The following is a 21,626-nucleotide window of genomic DNA, read 5'->3' as shown; positions in this document are numbered from 1 at the left end:
ATATATATGGCGCGCACATAAGTTTTTTTTATTTCCATCACTAATCATAAATTGATAAACATAAAGATGGCAATCATGTTTGGTGTCAATTATTTGTAAAATTTTTATAGTCCAATATTAGTAGTGTTCGCGTACTTGATAATTTGTAAAAATTATCACTGGAAGTTACTGGATTCTGTTCGTTTACTTTTAAAAACTTGTAACAAGAGAGCAAAAGACTGTTAGAAGTGATAGTTCATACATAGATAGAGAACATGATATTTTTTATTGGACATATGTTGTCCAATAAAAAATATGTTTAAAACATATGGTTGCAAATATAAACAAAACAAAAAAAAAACAAGTCGAAAGTTCGAAAAGTCGACTTTTATAAATTACCAAAAGTCGAAAGTTCGAAAAGTCGATTTTTTAAAAAACGAAAAAAGTCGAAAGTTCGAAAAGTTGACTTTTTAAAAAACGGAAAAAGTCGAAAAGTCGACTTTTTGTTTCAGCTATAGAACCTTAGTGCGTTGGTGGGAGAAACTTGAAGAACTAACATAAGTAAATGCTACCGGGCGAAGCCGTGGCGATCAACTAGTTTACAATAAAATACAACTTATTTTTACAAATTGTTGTTCGCGTACTTTTTTGTAACTTTTCAGATTGAGAGTAATTTATTTTTGCTCTCTAAAATAAAGTTACTTTTTTATTTTAGAGAGTTTTTTTACTTAGTAAAAAAAACTAATAGTGCATTTACACCAGTGTTGCCAGAAAATGAATTTCAAAATATGCTAAAACTTGAAAAACTAAGTGCTAAAATGTTCTACAGAAGAAAAAAAAAGTGATAAATTTTTTCAATGTAACAATACAATTTTTATTTCAAATGTTACAAATATAAATTAAAATTTTTTCTAATTTTGTTCATAACAATTGTTGACTTGTTTAAATAGATTACATTTCATATCGCTACCTTAATATAGAAAGGCCCTAACATTTTCATTACTGTACAGGAGAAGAAAACATCTTAATAAAACTTAAATTTCTGTAGTTGTAATTTTTTTTAACACAAAATTTTATGAAGGTCTTCATCCAATTTAATGTTGTCACATTTTATTTTATTAAAGGTGTATTACGGGATTATCTATCGAAGTATGCAAAAAACTAAATTTTGGAAAAAATGTATGCTAAAAAGCATTTAGCATAATTTTTAAAAATTTCAATGCATTTTCAAGAAACAAAATGCTAAATCTAGCACTGAAAGTGCTAAAATGGCAACACTGATTTACACCTACGCCATAAACATGTTATAAGTTGTTTATGGTGATCATAGACTAACATAGACCAGAATCAGCTGTTTTTAGCAACATGGCGGAGGCAAACAAAAAAAAATTACGAAAAATTAACAAAAGAAAATGTATAATAAACCACGGTAGATTTAAAAGAGGGACAAACATATAAATTTATCTTTCTATATCTCGTCTCACACACTCATCGATTTTTTACTACATTTTATTTTTTCTCTCGCTCTAAGATCTGCCTTAATGGCACATATACAAAATATTCGCCTGAACGCCATTATGTCAAACTCCATATATAAAAAATAAATGAATTCGCCTGTATTTTTTTCAATTCGCCACTGCTGTCACCTTGTTAAATACGCCTTGCCTTGATCCATACAAAACAAAAACAGGTTTGTAACTAGCTTTTGAGATAAACTAGTTACAAACAATGAGTTTTTGCTAATGCAACTCTGTTTTTCAAAATTTTTCTGGCAACGCTGGTAACATTTGACATTTACGCGAAAATAAAAAAAACCGTTTTCTTTTAAAAATAGCCAAATCATAGGGTAACATAGAGACGAGACGGAATTGTCCAAAAACCGAAGTCTGTTGTCAAAAACCTATCTCTTGCAACAACAAAATACATGCTAGACAATTGGGGTATTCACACGGTAGTCATAAAGTCGTATGTCATAAAATAATAACACGAAAAAATATGACTGCTGTGAACAACCCTCATAAGTTAGTGTGCTATTTCAAATTTGAGTCAGCTGATAAAAGAAAAAACAATTATAAACAATTACAAATATTTTTAATAAAAAATGCCAAAAACAATTTAATTTAAATAAACTTAATAATAAATTAAATAATATCTTACCTGAGAATCTTCTAAACCATCCATTTTTAAAAAAATATATTAAAAAATTTCTTACCACAAAATAAATTGTTTAAGTACATAAACATAAACATCTGTTGTCGGTGACTAAGCCGGCAAATTTTTCTGACGGCGGTTATTTTAAATACGTTTGGTGGCTGCCAGTCAGCTAAAGTATACAAACAACATTTTCTTCCTTTTTTTATATGTCTCAATGCGGCTACTTCTAAATATTATCACCGGCTCGATGAAGAGTTTTTCCCTTTCGACTTAGATTTACACTGTTTAGTTATGACAAAACAATAAACACAGTATAAAAGTCATAAAATAATAGACTTTTTTCTTTGAAGCACAACAACAATTTTTTAAAACTATTGTAAAACTTTAGTACTTTATGACAATATGACTTGATAGGACATCGTGTGAATACCCCAAATGTATTTTGTTGTTGTATCAGAAATATTATTTGTTGTATTTTTGTTTGACAAATCGGAGTGTCTCGTCCCTATGTATAATTCTCTATTACTACGTTTATACGTAGCCTATTCGCAAATAAAAATAATTTGTAATTAACTAACGCTCTGTTTATGTATGACTTTGGTTACGGATAATTCCTATTTTTTTAAATGCAAAAATGAAAGAATTAAAAATTCTTGTTTGTCTTACAATTCAATTAATGCAAAAACGCAATGAAATATTTAAAAAACGAAAGAAAAACTAAAAACGTTAAAATAATACGACAATGTTTAAAATCTTATTTGCAAATAGTATCGTTAATCAGGAATTGTTTTCGTGAGTTAGCTATTTGCAAATTAATAATTAATTCACTGTTTATACGGCAAATTTTTCTAATTACAATATTTTTATTTGCGAATAAGCTTTACGTATAAACGTAGTATATGAGCCAAACTGTAAGAAAAAGTTTAAAAAATTTATTAAAAAGTGTTTTTTATATAATATGGACCAAGGCGAATTCATATAAGGTGTCCTCATTAGCCCAGCTGATCATCAGCTGTTTTATTCGAACCAAGGCGAATTTATATACAAGGTGGTGTTGGTGGCGAATTCAGGAAAATACGAGCGAATTCATGCATTTTTTATATATGGAGTTTGACATTCGAAACAATGAGAGAGTGGTTTTGAATGTCAAACTCCATATATAAAAAATTAATGAATTCGCTCGTATTTTCCTGAATTCGCCACCAACACCACCTTGTGTATAAATTCGCCTTGATCCGAACTGTCAAAATTTATGTTTGTCCACTATTTTCTGTTATTATATATTCAACTTCTTCTGTCTCTCCACGCACTTGAACTCATCATCGAATATTTTAACATCCTCCATATTGAATGAAGCAAACCAAATATATATTACACTTATTTTTTGCTAAATTCCACTTCAATATTGAATTCGCCTTACTTGTGTTTTTTGACAGATTGGATAAAAAGCAAAAACAAAATATATGTTGTTTTTGTATTGTTGTAGGGACGAGTACACCTTATATGAATTCGCCTTGATATGGACAACGAAAATAATAGGTATGTTTATATGTACATTAGGGTGGCCCCGTTTGTATGGAGAAAAAATAAGGTATCGATGTTCCCGCCTAAAATGAAAATTTGATTCATTCTAAGACTACGTTTTGAAATTTTTTCGTCCTGGGGTCAATATTTGGCGAGCTGGATCAAAGGATAAAAAGGTCCTTTTTTGAGGTTTTTTACATTTTTTGCATATTTCTTCCAAAGGAAGTATATGTAAATTTGGTATCATATGAAAGGTCTTTGAGAGACGCATTGAATTAGTTAAAAGAAATTTAAAAAAAATAATTTTAATTAAAAAATTTTAAAAATTTTCGACAAAATTTTAGTTTTTTTTAATTTTTTCATAGAATTTATTCAAATACATAGATGAAATTTCTTGATCATAAACATCATGTAATTTCACCGAAATGGTTTTTCTCGTTTTTTAAAATTCAATCCAGTTCAATGTTTATTCAAATTTGTTTAAACCTAATTTCATCCCTATCTGACAATCTCTGTACTCAATTCATAGTATATGTATGTATGGGCATCAAAATAACTCAAATTTTATAAGCTTTCCATCGATGTATAAATTCTTATACTTTTCTTTTGTTACACTACGAATATTTAAATTTAAGCTAAAACATTTACTATACATCGCGCTATAATGATTATTTTAATGTTATTCCTTTGGAATGTTGTTGTTAATTTTAAGTAACATGTGAAAAACTGCTTAACAGATAGGGATGAAATTGGGTTTAAACAAATTTGAATAAACATTGAACTGGACTGAATTTTAAAAAACGAGAAAAACCATTTCGGTGAAATTACATGATGTTTATGATCAAGAAATTTCATCTATGTATTTGAATAAATTCTATGAAAAAATTAAAAAAAAACTAAAATTTTGTCGAAAATTTTTAAAATTTTTTAATTAAAAATTTTTTTTTTAAATTTCTTTTAACCAATTGAATGCGTCTCTCAAAGACCTTTCATATGATACCAAATTTACATATACTTCCTTTGGAAGAAATATGGAAAAAATGTAAAAAACCTCAAAAAAGGACCTTTTTATCCTTCGATCCAGCTCGCCAAATATTGACCCCAGGACGAAAAAAATTCAAAACGTAGTCTTAGAATGAATCAAATTTTCATTTTAGGTGGGAACATCCGCAACTTAAATTTTGGGGCCACCCTAATGTACATATGTATATAAGTACGTGCAGCAACGTTTTTATACCCTTCAGCTTCGTGAGAAGGGTATATATAAGTTTGTCATTCCGTTTGTAATTTCTACATTTTTCATTTCCGACCCTATAAAGTATATATATTCTGGATCCTTATAGATAGCGGAGTCGATTAAGCCATGTCCGTCTGTCTGTCTGTTGAAATCAATTTTCTGAAGGCCCCAGATATCTCCGGGATGCAAATCTTCAACAATTCTGTCAGACATACTTTCGAGAATTTTGCTATTTAAAATCAGCAAAATCCGTCCATAAATAACGGAGATATGAGCAAAAATCCGAGACAACCACTGAAAATTTCATCAAAAAACACAATGTATTGTGCTTTGACAAAAAAGCAACAAAACGTATGGTTGGATGTGCAAGCTTTGCGTATTTTGTTTATTTTTTTGTGTTTTGTTTCTTTTGGAGTTGTTGTTGTTTTTTATACAACTAAACGTTTGTTTGGTTGTGTGTTGGTTTTTTTGACAAAAAAACAACAAAACGTATGTTTGGATGTGCAAGCTTTGCGTATTTTGTTTGTGTTTTGTTTCTTTTGGCGTTGTTTTTGATTTTTATACAACTAAACTTTTGTTTGGTTGTGTGTTGGTTTTTTTGACAAAAAATCAACAAATCGTATGTTTGAATGTGCATGCTTTGCGTATTTTGTTTTCTTTTGTGTTTTGTTTCTTTTGGCGTTGTTGTTGTTTTTTATACAATTAAACGTATGTTTCGATGTGTGTTGGTTTCATTGCCTTGCGTATTTTGTTTTTGTTCTTTCTTTTGGTGTTCTGTTTCGTTTGCCGTTGTTGTTGTTTTTTGTGTTCTTGATAAATTTAGGATGCTGAAGCTGAAAGTGGGCAATGTACATACATACCTATATACTAATTATAAAAAATAATAATGCATCTTTAAAAAAAATGTTTTTTCAATATTTTATTTTTCAAGAATAAAAATATTTTTTTATTTTTTCATATTTTTCTACAAAAAGTTATTAATAAATTCAATGAAACTATTTTTATATTTTATTTTTTAAAACAAGTAGTTTTATTGTAGAGTAGTAGTTGCTACATATACTCCCCCACCAGAGAGTTTGTTATTGAACTCTCGAAAATTTTACTCTTTTTGGAATTTTTGACTTATTTGAGATCGGCACTGTTGAATTCGTATTGGAAGTTGGTGTTCGTCTTAGTTGAATGGTAACAGATTTTGGCTCTTCGATTATTTCCGAATTAAACATAAATGCTGGTTTTAGTCGATCTATGGATATGACTTTACTGCATCCATTTATGTCTAAGGTAAAAAATTTGTCGGCCTTCTTTAAAACACGATAAGGACCATCATAAGGCTGTTGAAGAGGTTTCTTTACAGCATCGTTACGAACAAAAACGAATGAACAACTTTCCAAATTCTTGTGAAGAAATACGGATTTATTAGATTTATGCTTTACATCCACTGGTTTAAGCATGTTCATTTGAGTTTTAAGATTTTGAACAAAATCACTATTTGGTGCAAATTCTGTAGAATTTTGAAGTAGGTCGCATGGTAGACGAATAGTTGTACCATATACAAGTTCAGCGGGAGTTGCATTTACATCTTCTCTGATACTTGAACGAAGACCCATAAGTACAGTAGGAAGTACTTCTAGCCAATTTTTGTTATTATGACACATTAGGGAAGCTTTTAGAGAACGATGCCATCGTTCTATCATGCCATTGGACGATGGATGGTAAGCTGTTGTTCTTATTCTTTTACTACCAAGAATAAGTGCGAGTTCTTTGAAAAGATTGGACTCGAACTGACGACCTTGATCAGTGGTTATATTAGTAGGGACACCAAAACGAGATATCCAACCGTTGTATAAAGCTTCGGCCACTTTTCGAGCAGTCATATTCTCCAATGGAATGGCCTCAGGCCATCTAGTATATCTGTCGATGCAAGTTAACAAGTACGTATAACCATTGACAGACGGTAATGGACCAACCAAATCTATATTGATATGGGAAAAACGTTCAGAAGTTGTGGGATACGTACCGACCTCACTATGTGTGTGTCGAGTTACTTTGGAACGCTGACACTCTATACAATTTTGGGTCCAAGTGTGTATGTCTTTCTTCATATTCCGCCAAACAAAACGATCTTGTATTAGTTTTGTAGTTACTTTAATGCCACCATGTGACAAGCCATGAAGAGAATTGAATATGATTTTGCGAAAATTTGACGGCACAAACGGTCTTGCTTTATTTGTTGAAATGTCACAAATAACTGCTGGTTAATCCTGTAGAATTATTATGGACTTTAAAATAAGCGAAGTTGAATTATCTTTCAAGAGCGATTGAAGCTCTGTATCATCTTCTTGACTCTTGCTTAATTGATCGTAATCAATGTTGGGACATCGATGGTAGAAATCCGTGAAAGTGTATCTGCAATTGTGTTTGCATGACCACTAATATGACGAATATCTGTTGAAAACTGTGATATAAAATCGAGTTGACGAAACTGTCGGGGAGAAGCTTTCTCAGGATTTTGCTTAAATGCAAAAGTTAGGGGCTTGTGATCCGTAAATATGATGAAATGACGGCCTTCCAGCATATGTCGAAAATATTTGACTACAGTGTAGATAGCCAAAAGCTCTCTATCATAGGTGCTGTATTTTCTTTGGGTTTCTGTGAGCTTTCTTGAAAAAAAGCTAAGAGGAAGCCAGCCATCATCGGATTGTTGTTGTAATACTCCACCAATAGCATGATCGGAAGCGTCTATCATTACACAAATTGGTTTGTTATCCATTGGATGTGAAAGGAGTGTAGCATTGGCTAATTCTGCTTTACATTTGTTAAAAGCGTTGTCAGCTTCAGGAGTCCAAACTATTGGAGTTTTGTCATTTTTCTTGTTGCCTTTTTGATATTCAAGAAGCGGTATTTGAGTTTCAGCAGCATGGTGAATAAATCTACGATAAAAGTTTATCATAGCAACAAAACGACGAACTTCTTTTACATTTGTGGGTTTTGGGTAATTTATAATCGCTGCTACTTTATCAGGCAGCGGATATATACCGTCCTTGTTAACCATATGACCAAGGAACTGAATTTCTGATTGGCCAAAATGACATTTTGATAGATTAAGCACTATACCATATTCGTTGAATCGTTGAAATACTAATTCTAGGTGATGGTAATGTTCTTCTTCCGACTTGGATGCGATAAGAACATCATCTAAATAGCTAAAGCAAAAGTCAAGGCCACGCAATACTTCATGCATGAATCTTTGAAAGGTTTGGCCAGCATTACATAACCCGAACGTCATGTAATGAAATTCAAAGAGTCCAAAGGGTGTTATAATGGCAGTTTTTGGAATGTCTTCTGGAGCCACAGGAATTTGATTGTAGGCACGTACTAGGTCTATTGTAGAAAAAATTGTCTTACCATTCAATCCAAATCCGAAATCGTGGATATGTGGCAGCGGATATTTATCAGGAACTGTTATGGCATTCAGTCTTCGATAATCTCCACATGGTCGCCATTGGCCATTCTTTTTCGGAACCATATGTAATGGACTGGACCAATTGCTTTTGGATGGACAACACAGACCTTGTTCCATCATAAACGCAAATTCACGTTTTGCTATTTCTAATTGTTCTGGAGATATGCGTCGTGCTTTTGATGTTACAGGTTGTCCTTTCGTTTCAATAATATGCTGTACATTGTGCTTTTGTTTGACAGATGTTGTTGAAGGATTGGTAATATCTGGAAAACGAGCAATCAAATCATGATATGGAATCTTGTTGTTAAGGGTTTTAATTTCGATATGATCTGTCTTTTTAACGAAAAAAGATGTATGAAGTCCTGTGGAGTTATCAATTAATTTCTTCTTTTTAAGATCTACAAGCAAACCGTAATGCTGTAAGAAGTCTGCCCCAATTATTGGATGATTAACGTCGGCGACAATAAACTTCCAGGAGAAACTTCTTCTTAAACCAAGTGTTGGGGATAGGATAGCATCACCATACGTATTGATTGATGTTCCATTAGCGGCGAACAATTTATAATTTTCTGGACGTTTCTTTAAATTTTCTTTTGACAAAGGTAAAACTGATATGTCAGCTCCAGTGTCAATCAAAAAACGTTTTTGAAGTTGGTAATCGAAAATAAATAAACGATTTGTTGCTTGGCTTCGGTCACTAGTTGTATTTAGTGACCGCCTTGGGAGTTTTCCGAATGTGTAGCATTGAACATGGTTGACGACAACATCTAGCGTTATTTCCAAACTTACGATGATAATAGCATACCTGTTCTGATGAACTACGAGATCTTCGTGATCTGTTACGGGAATTAGAGCGTGATGAACGACGGTTTCGAGAAGTTTGGAGATTTTTTACTGCATTTGTTAGAGCTGAAATTTGTTCACGTAACTCACCAATTTCATTTGTACCTTGAATGGCAGCAATATTGTTTGAGGATGAACAAGAAATATCTCCAATCTTGTCAGCCATTGTAGCTAAATTGTCCAGGGTTTCTGAGGAAGTGGCTAAAATTGCTTGAGTCTGAGGAGGTAAACGCTGAAGCCACATAGTGCGGAGGAACTCGTCTTTGACGCCACCGTTGGCTAGACTACGCATTTCTCGTAATAAAAAGCTTGGTTTCTTGTCACCAATTGGTAATTCATTTAGCAGAGTTTTTATGCGCTTCTCTTCAGAAATGGAGAAATGGTCAATGAGGCGCTGTTTTATTTTGGTGTAGGCATCGTTTGGGCGTTCAGTAATTATGTCACTGACTTGGGAGAGAACTTCCGGATCTAGTTCCGATAAAACTGCAAAATATTTCGAGTTTTCATTGACTATGTTATGGTTCTCAAATTGTGCCTCCAACTGGGCAAACCAAATTGCTGGATTTTCTTTCCAAAATCGTGGAATACGGAGTGTTACCGTTGATGTAGTTACAACAGGTTCTGCTGCGGAATCTTGAGCATGTCTAGGCATCTTGCGTGAAGAATTCGGGGTCACCAATTTAAAAAAAATGTTTTTTCAATATTTTATTTTTCAAGAATAAAAATATTTTTTTATTTTTTCATATTTTTCTACAAAAAGTTATTAATAAATTCAATGAAACTATTTTTATATTTTATTTTTTAAAACAAGTAGTTTTATGGTAGAGTAGTAGTTGCTACACATCCACAACAAAGGTGAAGGGTATATAAGACTCGGCATAGCCGAATATAGCACTCTTACTTGTTTTTCTGAACAACGTCCATATTTTTATTAATTTTTTTTATATTGAAGTAGCTGTTTTATGACTTGTCAAAATTAAACCACTTTACTGTCTAAAATGCTGATGTAAACGGTATTGTTTATGAAAGTAGCTTATGATCATAAACCAGTTTGAAAATTACAAGTGTACAAGGTGTAGTCATAAGACAACTCAATTTGTTTTTATAAAAGGATTTTGACAGCTAAAAAACATACAATTGATATAAATCAATCAAGTCTCTTGCCCAACAACAAAATAGCATGTAAAATTTTCTTCTCCTTAACCCGGCATTACCTCTGGCATCAACAAACACAAGAAACTTGCGCAGCTGACAATCACATTAGAACACAACCAAGGCGAATCTATAGAAGGTGACGACAGAACTACAACAAATACAACATGTACAAAAACAACAGGTACTTTGTTTTTGTAAAAAGGTAAGTGAACTGTCAAAGTTGCCTGTGGTTGTTTTTGCTTTTGGGTTTGTTGTATTTTTCGCCACAACAAACACAAGTGAATTGACAGTTCACTTGTCTAAACAACTGAATAAAAAAAATAAACAGCTGTTCTTCTGTCGTCACCTTCTATAGATTCGCCTTGAACACAACTTATCATTTTCAATTCTGGACCATCTAAACAGTGCTGCCAACTTTTTTTTTTGGAGAAATCGTCAATTTAAAAAAAATCGTCAAGACAAAAATACGTTCAAAATACCAAAAACATTTTTTTATTAACTTTTTAAATATTTTTATTTTATTTACATGTAAATAAAGTTATTATTTAATAAAAAAATAGTTAATTTAATTTTCGTATTATGTGACTTTACTTTGGTACATTTCTTTATGAAATTTTTTTAATAAGTCATATTTAATTTAACTTAAGATAATCTTTTGAAAACAATATTCCTTGTAATGTTGACGAATCCAAAGCATTACTGGTTTTTGTTTTATTTAAATTTACAATATTAAAAATTCTTTCAACGTTGGCCAACGAATGTGGTAGCGCCATTAACTTGGAGGTTACACGATCAAGTTTTGCCTTTCAAGTTTTAATACACTCATACGTTTTTTCTAATACATTCACACTTTTAAAAATTGAAACGAACTTGCATTCAATTTCTCATTCAAGTTGGTGTTTCAATCAAGAAAACAGCTGATTAAATTTTTTTTTTAAATTTTTGTAAACTTTGACATGTAAAAGACTATCAAGAAAAACTTGATCGTGTGGCTGCAGGGTAAACTCGAAACAAATTGGCCCATAATCATAGTCAAACACTAAAGTCGGTTCTTTTTAGAAACAACATTAAAATAAAAACCTGCTTTTAATTATTTTGCAACTATAGTCAAAATTAAAGTATGTTTTAAATTGAACCGACTTTAACTGGGTGCCACCGCAAATGTAGAAAATGTTTTCATACAATATACAACAAAATACAGACAAGTGGCAACGCTGAACAGCTGACATACAAAATTAAAAAAAAAAACAAAAAAGGTAAACAATAAAAGTAACCTTGACAACTAAAGAAAAAAAGTTGTTTGTTGTGGAAAAATTAAATATAAAAGATTTTTTGATAACTTTTCAATAATTGCAAAATCTTGTAACTTAAAAATTTTTTACTTTCTGCCGAATTTTTTTACTTGGTGAAGAACAGCTGATGCTGTTGTTAAACGAGTTAATAACAGCTTCAGCTAGTTTTATATTTAAAGTCGACTTCAACGTCAGAAGTATAACTTGTCTATGATAGACCTAAAGTACACTCTTGAGTAAAGTCGAGTTTAATTCTCTTAAAGTATTCTTTATTTCTGACTATGATTATGGGCCATTGTGTTAAAATTTGTATTATTGACTCTCTTAAAATTAGAAACATTTTTCCAATTTTTCGAGTCCGGTGAATTTCATATTACGTAATTCTTGAACTTCATTATCAAGTTCTTGATATTCTTTTCATTTTAATAAATTGGGAATAAGTTTGGCCAATCCTTCTAAAAGTTTATCGCCAAAATCAAAACGTTTTAAAATTTGAGAAACCAATTCAATATAAAATTGAAATGTCTGAATTTCAATTTATACCAAGGCTGATAATTTTTTGTTCGCTTTTTGGTTCTAACAGTTTCAAAGCTTGTTTTTATATTTAAATATCTATATATTAATCTAATAATTAACAAAATATTAATTTTTTACATAAATAAAGCCCTCACTATACAATTATCTACACTACATTGAGTTTTAATACAATTTGTTTAATTTTTCATTTTTGTTTTTTGACTTTTGTTAAGACCAATTGTTGTATTTGTAGAACTATAGCACCTTGTATGAATTCGCCTTGATTTGTACATTGCAAAAAGGGACTTACAAAATTTGAATTTTATGAAAAAAGGTTAGTATATGTTTTGCTTTTAAAAAATCGTAATTTTTGTTCGAGGGAAAAATGAAAAATCGTCAATCGTCATTTTAATAAATGTGACTTAAAAAATCGTCAAAATGACGATAAATCGTCAAAGTTGGCTGCGCTGCATGTAAATAATGTTATTAAAGAAGGTGTGACGGATTCACAAATTGCTAAAATGTTTACAATAAATAGGCCAAAAGCTCAAAAAAATCATAACTAATATTACTGGTCCAGAAAATAATAACGAAATAAGTAATTTTTGTAAAGAAAACTATTATTCGTTAGTAATTGATGAAAGTACAGATTGTTCAGTTTCTAAAAAATTGGCCATAATAATAACGAAATAAGTAATTTTTGTAAAGAAAACTATTATTCGTTAGTAATTGATGAAAGTACAGATTGTTCAGTTTCTAAAAAATTGGCCATAATAATAAGGATTTTTGATGGTCGATGCCGCGATCGGTTTTTGGAATTGGTTCCAATTGAGGATTCTGCAACAAATGGAATATTTAACGCTACAGTTACTAAATACAAATAATATTCCATTGGACAATATGATTGGTATTACCAGAACTAGTAAAAAATATAGTTTTGCGTTTTAGTACAATTAGGGTAAAAAAGTACAATTTTTTACTGAATAATGTACAATTTTGAAAATGTCATTTATCATCCCTGTGAATTAGTGTTGTAAATTGTGGGTACTTTTGACTACTCAATACAATACTCAATACTTTTTTTGGGTACTCAATACTTTAACGAATTTTTAATTCAAAAACTGAAAGAAACGTTCAGATACTTCTTATATTGTAAAGTGAAGTAAGTAAAAAAATATAGTTTATTATATATATGAATAGTCTTGGAAAATTAGACAGTTTATTTAAAATTTATTACATTAAATGTAAATATTTTTAAGAAAATTTTGTTTAAAAAATGTATTTTGCTGCCATAAAAAGAGTTTTGTTGTTAGTTTTTTTATGAAATTTCAGCCACAGCGTAATTTACCTGTTGAATAAATTATTATTATTATTATATGTATCTAGATCCAAATCTCGAAAAATCGTAAAAAAAGATTTTTTATTTTTCAAATACAAGGTAAAGTATAATAATAATAATTCTTTATACTATTCGCTTCGTTTTTGAATCTACATACATACATGTTTTAAGTATGATTGATAATATTACCTTTCAATCTTTATTAATGTGTAGATGAAGTATTTTTTCGACATTTTCAGATTTTAGCACACTTCTTTTGTTGTTTAAAACCTGGCCAGCTATAGAAAATACCCTTTCACTTGGCACAGATGTTGCTACTATTAGTAAATACTTCTTAGCTATTTTGGAAAGTCTGGGATATACATTTTCCCTCTCCTTCCACCACTGCAAAGGATCCCTCATTCTATCTAAGACTTTTTCATGACTAAAGTTATTTAGCACCACTATAAATTCAGATGTAATGTTATTTGGTATAGCCTTCTGATCAAAATCGGTCCAAATTGAATTGGCATTATATTTTTTACCGGCGAAGGATTTTCTGAAGTTGGTACTCGTATATTAAACAATGGCGATATTTTGGACTTTATGTTATTTATGGCATTGGAATCAGTAAATCCTTTGGACTTGAATCGTGGATCTAGGTAGGTGGAAATTGCTAAAACATTGTGATATTCTAACCTAATGAAACGTCGATTTAAATTAGAAAGATATTTATCTAACAATGCGGATATAACGTCCGTATTGATTTCAGACTTTTTCTTATTTAAAAACGTTTGAAGGCCACGTATTAAAACAAGTTTAGAAATAGTGGTAATTTTGTCGGCACTCATTTCAGTAGTTATTTCCTTGAATGGCTGCAAAATATTACAAATTTCCTTTAAAATTTCCCACTTTTCAAAAGCAAAAAGTTCAATTGGATTATGTAGTATTGCCACCGTTGCTTCCAAAACCTCTTGATTTTCCAAAATTCTCAAAATCATATTGGGAGTCGAGTTCCATCTTGTTGGAGTTGAATTAATTAATTTTTGCTTTGACTTTCCCATTTGCTCTTGCATTTCCTTGAGTTTGTTTTAAGCTTTATCACTTACTAATCAGTCGGTTAATTTGCTCATCCTTTAAACCATCAATAACAACTAAATGAAGAGTATGAGCAAAACATGGTAAACTAATCTTATTGCTGCTAAAATGTTTGCTGCATTATCCGAAACAACAACAGAAATTTTATTTTCAATTTTCCAAATTTTTAGAGCTTCGAAAATTTCGCTTTTTAAATTTTCAGCTGTGTGATCTTTTTGGTTTGAAAGCAGTTTAAAAACTTCGATTTTAGTTCCCAATTTTCATCGACATAATATACGATTCATTTGCGACTGATGTCCAAGCATCGGTTGTTAAACAAATATATTCGACGTGAGAAAGTAATTCTATTAGTTTACGGTGGAAAATATCGTACTCATTCTTTAATAAAGTTTTAGTTCAAATAAATCGCGAAGGTATACTGTATGAAGGATTCAAAGGAGCCACAATGGAAAGGGGTTGCAAATCGTTAACAATCATTGATACTAATGCATTGTTGATAGCTTTTTCCTTTGTTTTCGAAATTTGTAAATTTACTCTGCAGTCTTCAAGAGTCGTTTGAGTTGATGTCGGCTGAAAAATCGCTGCAATGAATCAAAGTATACTTTAGTACTTCAATGATTTTTTTAAAACAAAAAAAATTTTTATTTTCATGTAAAAAAAAAATGTTATATTAAATTATATACAGTGGTGGCCACCAATTTAAGACAAATACTTGAATTTTTTTCATCAACTGTATTTTAAGTGCGATAGTGCCAAAATAAAAGGACCCCTAAGGGTATGAAATTTATTATTAATTTTTCTAGTTTCTGAAAAATGTTTGGAAAAATCGGTAAAACATATATGGACAAAGATATGTGGAAATACGTTTACCCACCTCAGCGAACATCCGCTGTTAATAACATGATATGACCGAAACTAATGGAACTAAAAATACGAAATTTGGTCCGAATATTTTATAATAATAAAATTATAATGATATAAATGTGAGAAAATATGTTTATTTAAAAAAAATATATTTGGTCGAGTTGTAGAAAAATGTTATGTGTTCGTGGTGAATATGTATGAATTGACACAGTCGAATAAAACACACTTGTGTGTTAAAACAGTCCTCATGCATACATATTTGTGGAAATATTTGAAAAAATAATTGACAATTACATGGAATTTAGCAAACAATTTTTGTCTTAAATTCCTGGCCACCACTGTATCTTCTTCTATATAAATAAAAATCAAAAGTCGTTCGTTGGTAATTGCATCAGTAGAGAACGGGCGGACCGATTTAGACAATTTTTTTTTTAAAATGTTGGTCATAGCCCAACTTAGGTTTTTACGGAATGAAAAATTAACCACGCCCACTTTTTTCGATTTATCTAAAATTGGAAAACGGATACATCGATTTGGCTAATTTTTTGTTTAAATGATCATAGAAATCCTATTTTAGTTTTTACTGAAAGAAAAATTTGCCATGCTAAAATCGCAAGACGCCTGGACCGATTTAACTACTTTTTTTAATGTTCGCAATACATAGTCCGCAAAAGTTTTTACATAAATAAAAATTGTCCACGTCCACTAATGCGCCCACTTATTAAATACATCTGCAAAATACATGGTCTGTGATCACCAGGGAAACCAAAATATGCAAATGTATGTTGTTTCTGGTGAGTCTAATGGGCACATGGATAAGATATTTACACGTTTCAGAACTATTTAAGAATTTTGTCATCGATTTGTTAGTGCATATTTTTGCATATTTTACCTTAAATGCACATTTTTGCATATATTTGATTTACTTTTTTTTCGCTGTTGTGTTACAGGTTTTTACTTCCTTTGTTTAAAATTCAAAATTGAAAAATATGTAGATGGCTTTTTTTAATATAAAATAAGCACTATAATAATAAGAGCGACATCTGAATATCAAATTTTAGTTCTAATTCAAATTTAACCGTTCTTTAACCCTCCGTTACTCGAAACAGATCTAGTTGATACAGGCAAAAATTTTTTAAACACCCTAAGTTTTAAGCTATTTTTTGATAAAAATATACATATTTATACTGCAATTTTATTTTTATTATTCTTTTAAATACTTTCAGCCTGACTACAAAAGCCTTAAAGTCGATTTTAAGTCCATAAAGTTGACTATTATTTTAAATTTCGTACCATAATACAAATTTAAAATGTTGTTTTATTATTTAAAAAAAACTGTTTGTTTTGAACTTTTGTGTACATTTTGTTTCTTTAATTTTTTGAAATTTCGTTTTTATATTTACATTCATTGAAAAATATTTTCATTTATTTTAATGTATATGTTGTTTTGAAGCTCTTGTCAAATAAAAGCAAAAGTTCTATTTTAAAATAAAGTCGACTTCAACAAAAATTAACTTTAACATTTCTTTCATAGTTAGGGTGTTTGAATTTAATATTGTTTTTATGTTTTCGAAATAAAAAGTGAAGAAATTATTTTCAAACGCGCCTTTCTTTTATTGATATCAATTTGATACATTGCGACTAGTTTCGATTGAAAATGATTGCGACTAACGGAGGGTTAATATTAAGAGAATGTACAATAGCACAATATATAAAATATAATATGAGAAACAAAGACAGCAATATTCACATTAAAATTATAACTTCCATTGTGAATATTGTGTGCAATTTGATAAATTTACATAATAAGGTGTAGTCACTAAAAAAATAGCTGCTTGCTTTTATATGTGAAATTTTGACTGTTTACTGTCAAAGTTAGTACCAAGGCGAATTTATATACCAGGTGGTGTTGATTCTACAACAAATAAAACATTTACAAAAACCACATGTAATTTGTTTTTGTTTATGTGGTTTCAGTTGTCAAAGTTTGCCTGTTGTTTTTGTTACTTTTACGTTTGTTGCAGCATTCGCCCCAACAAACACAAGATAATTTGATAGCTCAAACCTCTAAACAACATTAATCAGCTGTGCTATCAACACCAACTGGTATATAAATTCGCCTTGGTTAGTACGAAAAAAATATCCGCAGTTTTGTTTACTACTTTTTACCAACTTTGCCTTTGTATGTTCGAAAGAACATTTTCTATGTATAAAAATGTTTTCAGATCCAATAGACAACGATTTTTATTTGAAAATTTAAGTCAACATTTTGTAATTTATTGCAATAATAACCTTAATTGAAGAAGTGACTTTATATTTATATAAAATATCATCAAAAAAAACCTCTTGAGGGCTTTTCATAACTTAAGTTCCTATTGTTTTTATGTTGTATTTATTTTTTGTTATACTTGTTTTAGTTCTTGTTATTTTTGTTTATTTTATGTTACTTTACCAAAGTAAATTAATAAAGTAGACTCAGTAGAACACCTGACTATTTTTTTTATTCAGTCTGAACGGTCAATTCACTTGTGGTTGTTGTGGCGAAAAATACAACAAGCCCAAAAGCAAAAACAACAACAGGCAACTTTGACAGCTCAGACCTTAAACCAAAAACAAAATTGCTTGTGGTTTTTGTAAATGTTGTAGTACTGTCGCTACTTTATTAATTTACTTTGTACTTTTAAATAAAAGTATATTTTTTGGTTAAAAATTATGTAAAAGTTTGTTTTTTTAAGAGCATATTTTTTAAATTTTAAGAGCATATTTTAAAGTTTTTACTGCATATTTAAAGCGCTTAAAACGTTTTTTTTAGAGCATATTTCCGGTTTCCCTGTTGATCACTCGATCTGTGATCACTCATATTTCTGACCAAAATTCGATTTTTTATATAAAAACTAACTTGGTCAATAAGCGTTGAATCAAGAAAAGGAGCTCGATCTGTGATCACTCATATTCTTAACAAAAATCTATTTTTTATATAAAAACTCAAAATATCTAAATTCGCTAATAACTTGGCCAATAAGCTCAAGAAAAAGAGCTCGATCTGTGATCACTCATATTTCTGACCAAAAATTCGATTTTTTTATATAAAAACTCAAAATATCCAAATTCGCTAATAACTTGGCCAATAAGCGTTGAATCAAGAAGAGACTTCGATCTGTGATCACTCTATTTCTGACCAAAAATCGATTTTTTATATAAAAACTCAAAATATCTAAATTCGCTAATAAGAGTTGAAAGGAGATCGATCTGAGATCACTCATATTTCTTAACAAAAATCGATTTTTTTTATATAAAAAATCAAAATATCTAAATTCGCTCTTGGTCAATAAGCGTTTAATCAAGAAAAAGAGCTCGATCTGTGATCACTCATATTTCTGACCAAAAATCGATTTTTTTATGAAAATTCAAAATATCTAAATTGGCTAATAACTTTGCCAATAAGAAAAAGACCTCGATCTGTCATCACTCATATTTCTTAACAAAAATCGATTTTTTTTATATAAAAACTCAAAATATCTAAATTCGCTAATAAATTGGCCAATAAGCGTTTAATCAACAAAAAAAGGACACGATCTGTGATCACTCATATTTCTGACCAAAATTCGATTTTTTATATAAAAACTCAAAATATCTAAATTCGCCAATAACTTGGCCAATTAGCATTTAATCAAGAAAAGGACCTCGATCTGTGATCACTCATATTTCTGACCAAAATTCGATTTTTTATATAAAAACTCGAAATATCTGATAACTTGGCAAATTAGCGTTTAATCAAGAAAAGGACCTCGATCTGTGATCACTCATATTTCTGACCAAAAATCGATTTTTTATATAGAAACTCAAAATATCTTATTTCGCTAATAACTTGGCCAATAATACATGTATTCTGTTGTTGCAAGACTTAGGTTTTTGACAACAAACTTATGCATTAAACACATTCAAGACAGCAGGCTACCAACTTCAATCTGTCAAAAATAAAATGCACACGTTTATATGGAGACGATTATTTTAACGACAGCACAGCTACACGGCCACACGACTACTCATGCCGATGTAGCCGAATTAGGCTAATTTCTATTTTTGTCAACTACAAAACAGAAATAGTGTTGCTAATATAATAAAAAAAATGTAAATCAAATTAGTGCTTAAAAAAATATATTTTTTTTACTTAATTAATAGAAGTTTCTGATAACCATATTGAAATAAATTAATAACAGGTACCTAATTAATTATAACCATATATATATTTTTACTCAAAATAATTGTTTCAGTCTTAATTACTTTGGAATTTTGTACGGTTATTTTATATTAAAGTGGCACCACTGAATTATTAATCAGCTGTTTACTTTGTAGCTGTCGTCTTTAAAATAATTCAGTAGCTGCCACACGACTACAACTGTAACCAGCAGAATTTGTGTTCGTGTAGTCGTGTAGCCTGTTGTCTTGAATGTGTTTAATGCATTAGGTTATTTGTCTCTCAGTAGAGCTTCTATGTATATTTAATTCTATGCCCTATATGAATAAAAATTATCATTTAATAATTCGTCTTTTTTCCTTTTTAACTATTTTTACCCTTTTCAAACCGCTTCTCACAATTTCACAAATCGAACACAAGCATTTTTTTATCTTGGACATGACAATGTCTGTCATTAATATAGTACATTTATATTTAATTTAAATGTTTACTTAAAAGAAAAAAAATTTTAATAATTTTGTAATTATATATATATATTTCCCGTAGTTCCTTTTAGGAAAAAAGTTTTCCATCTGGGTTTGTCGTTAGCAATGTGTTTTATTTCGCTCTAGGATACACCAGCCTCTGCTGCTTCTATTTCCACTAGTCTGCGCCAGGTTTTGGATGGACGACCCCTCCTTCGGCTTCCTTGAGGTGTCCATTCGGTACCTTGTCTCGTTACATCATCTTGTGGTTTGCGTAGTGTATGTCCAAGCCAGGGCCATTTACGTCGTTTAATTTCTGAGCGAATCGACGACTGCCGCGTCCATTCCCACAACTCATTGTTCGTGATGATGTTAGGCCAGAATATTCGCAGAATTCTACGCAGACAACGATTCACAAAAGCTTGCATTGTTTGCAGTTCGCGATTGGATGGGTTCCACGTTTCACATGCGTAGAGTAGGACAGGCGTTACATTGGTATTAAAGATCTTTTTTTGTGTCTCTAGATATGGTTGTGGATTGCCAAACATGAGAGAGCACGCCGAAGGCAGCCTTAGCCTTACATAAACGTGACTTTATGTCCTCACTGGAACCGCCAGAACTGGAAATAATACTCCCGAGATATGTGAAGGAGGTTAGATATGTGAAGGAGGTTACTGATTATATTTCAGCGCCGTAAAAAGTAAAAGGCGCATTCGACATAGTGTTTAGGCTCATAGTTTTTGTTTTGCCAAAATTATTCTTATCCCGCATTCGGCTGCTATATTATGAGCGAAAAGACAAATGTCCGCATAATCCAAGTCATCTAGCATTCCATGAAGACCCCATGTAATACCAGTGTTTGATGGGATCGCGTTGATCAGTACGTTGTCCAATACAATGTTAAATAATAAGGGCGAGAGAACACATCCTCGTCTAACACCGTTTAACACGGTAACCCTATTACTTAGAGTTCGTAATTGATACGACAGCTTGCACCTTGATACATTGCCCTGATTAATTTCATGATTTTGTGCGGCACTCCTTTACACTCGAGTGCGTTCCAAATAGCCTGATGTTGCAACTTATCAAACGCTTTTTCAAAATCTATAAAGGTAAGATAAAGCGGTGAACGCCATTCAACAGATTGCTCGACTATTATGCGTACTGTGTTGACATGATCAATGCATGATCGATGGGGACGAAAACCGGCTTGTTCCCTTCTTAGATGGGGGTCAAGAGCATTCACAAGACGTTTTCTAATTATATGTGCACATAATTTATTGGTCATGCAGAGTAGTGTAATCCCCCTGGATAAGTCCCCTTTTTTGGGGAGATTAATTATAATGCCCTCTTTGATGTCCTCTGGAAAAGCTTCTTCAACTCAAAATCGTTCGATGTTAGGGTATAAAATTGTTGCGCTTGTGCGTGGGTCTGCTTTCAATAATTCTGGAGGAATGTTATCAGGACCAGGCGCCTTATGGTTCTTGAGTTCCCTGATTGCCGCTATTATCTCTTCCAGCT

At 31.0% G+C, this 21,626-nt stretch overlaps 2 protein-coding genes across 2 annotated transcripts; both read right to left on the bottom strand.

The window, feature by feature from the left end:
- Positions 1–5,973: 5,973 nt before the first annotated feature.
- On the bottom strand, positions 5,974–6,768 carry LOC135949809 (uncharacterized). The gene has a single exon (XM_065499247.1). The coding sequence runs from the start codon at positions 6,766–6,768 to the stop codon at positions 5,974–5,976; it is 795 nt and encodes a 264-aa protein (XP_065355319.1).
- Positions 6,769–20,248: 13,480 nt separating this feature from the next.
- On the bottom strand, positions 20,249–20,653 carry LOC135949779 (uncharacterized). Its single transcript, XM_065499243.1, has one exon. It carries the CDS (start codon positions 20,651–20,653, stop codon positions 20,249–20,251), a length of 405 nt encoding a protein of 134 aa, XP_065355315.1.
- Positions 20,654–21,626: the final 973 nt, after the last annotated feature.

Source organism: Calliphora vicina, chromosome 1 (assembly GCF_958450345.1).
Source record: "Calliphora vicina chromosome 1, idCalVici1.1, whole genome shotgun sequence".
In the NCBI taxonomy this organism is placed as follows: Eukaryota; Metazoa; Arthropoda; class Insecta; order Diptera; family Calliphoridae; genus Calliphora; species Calliphora vicina.
Note: the sequence above shows the minus strand (reverse complement) of the source record. Positions and strands in the feature narration are given on the sequence as shown.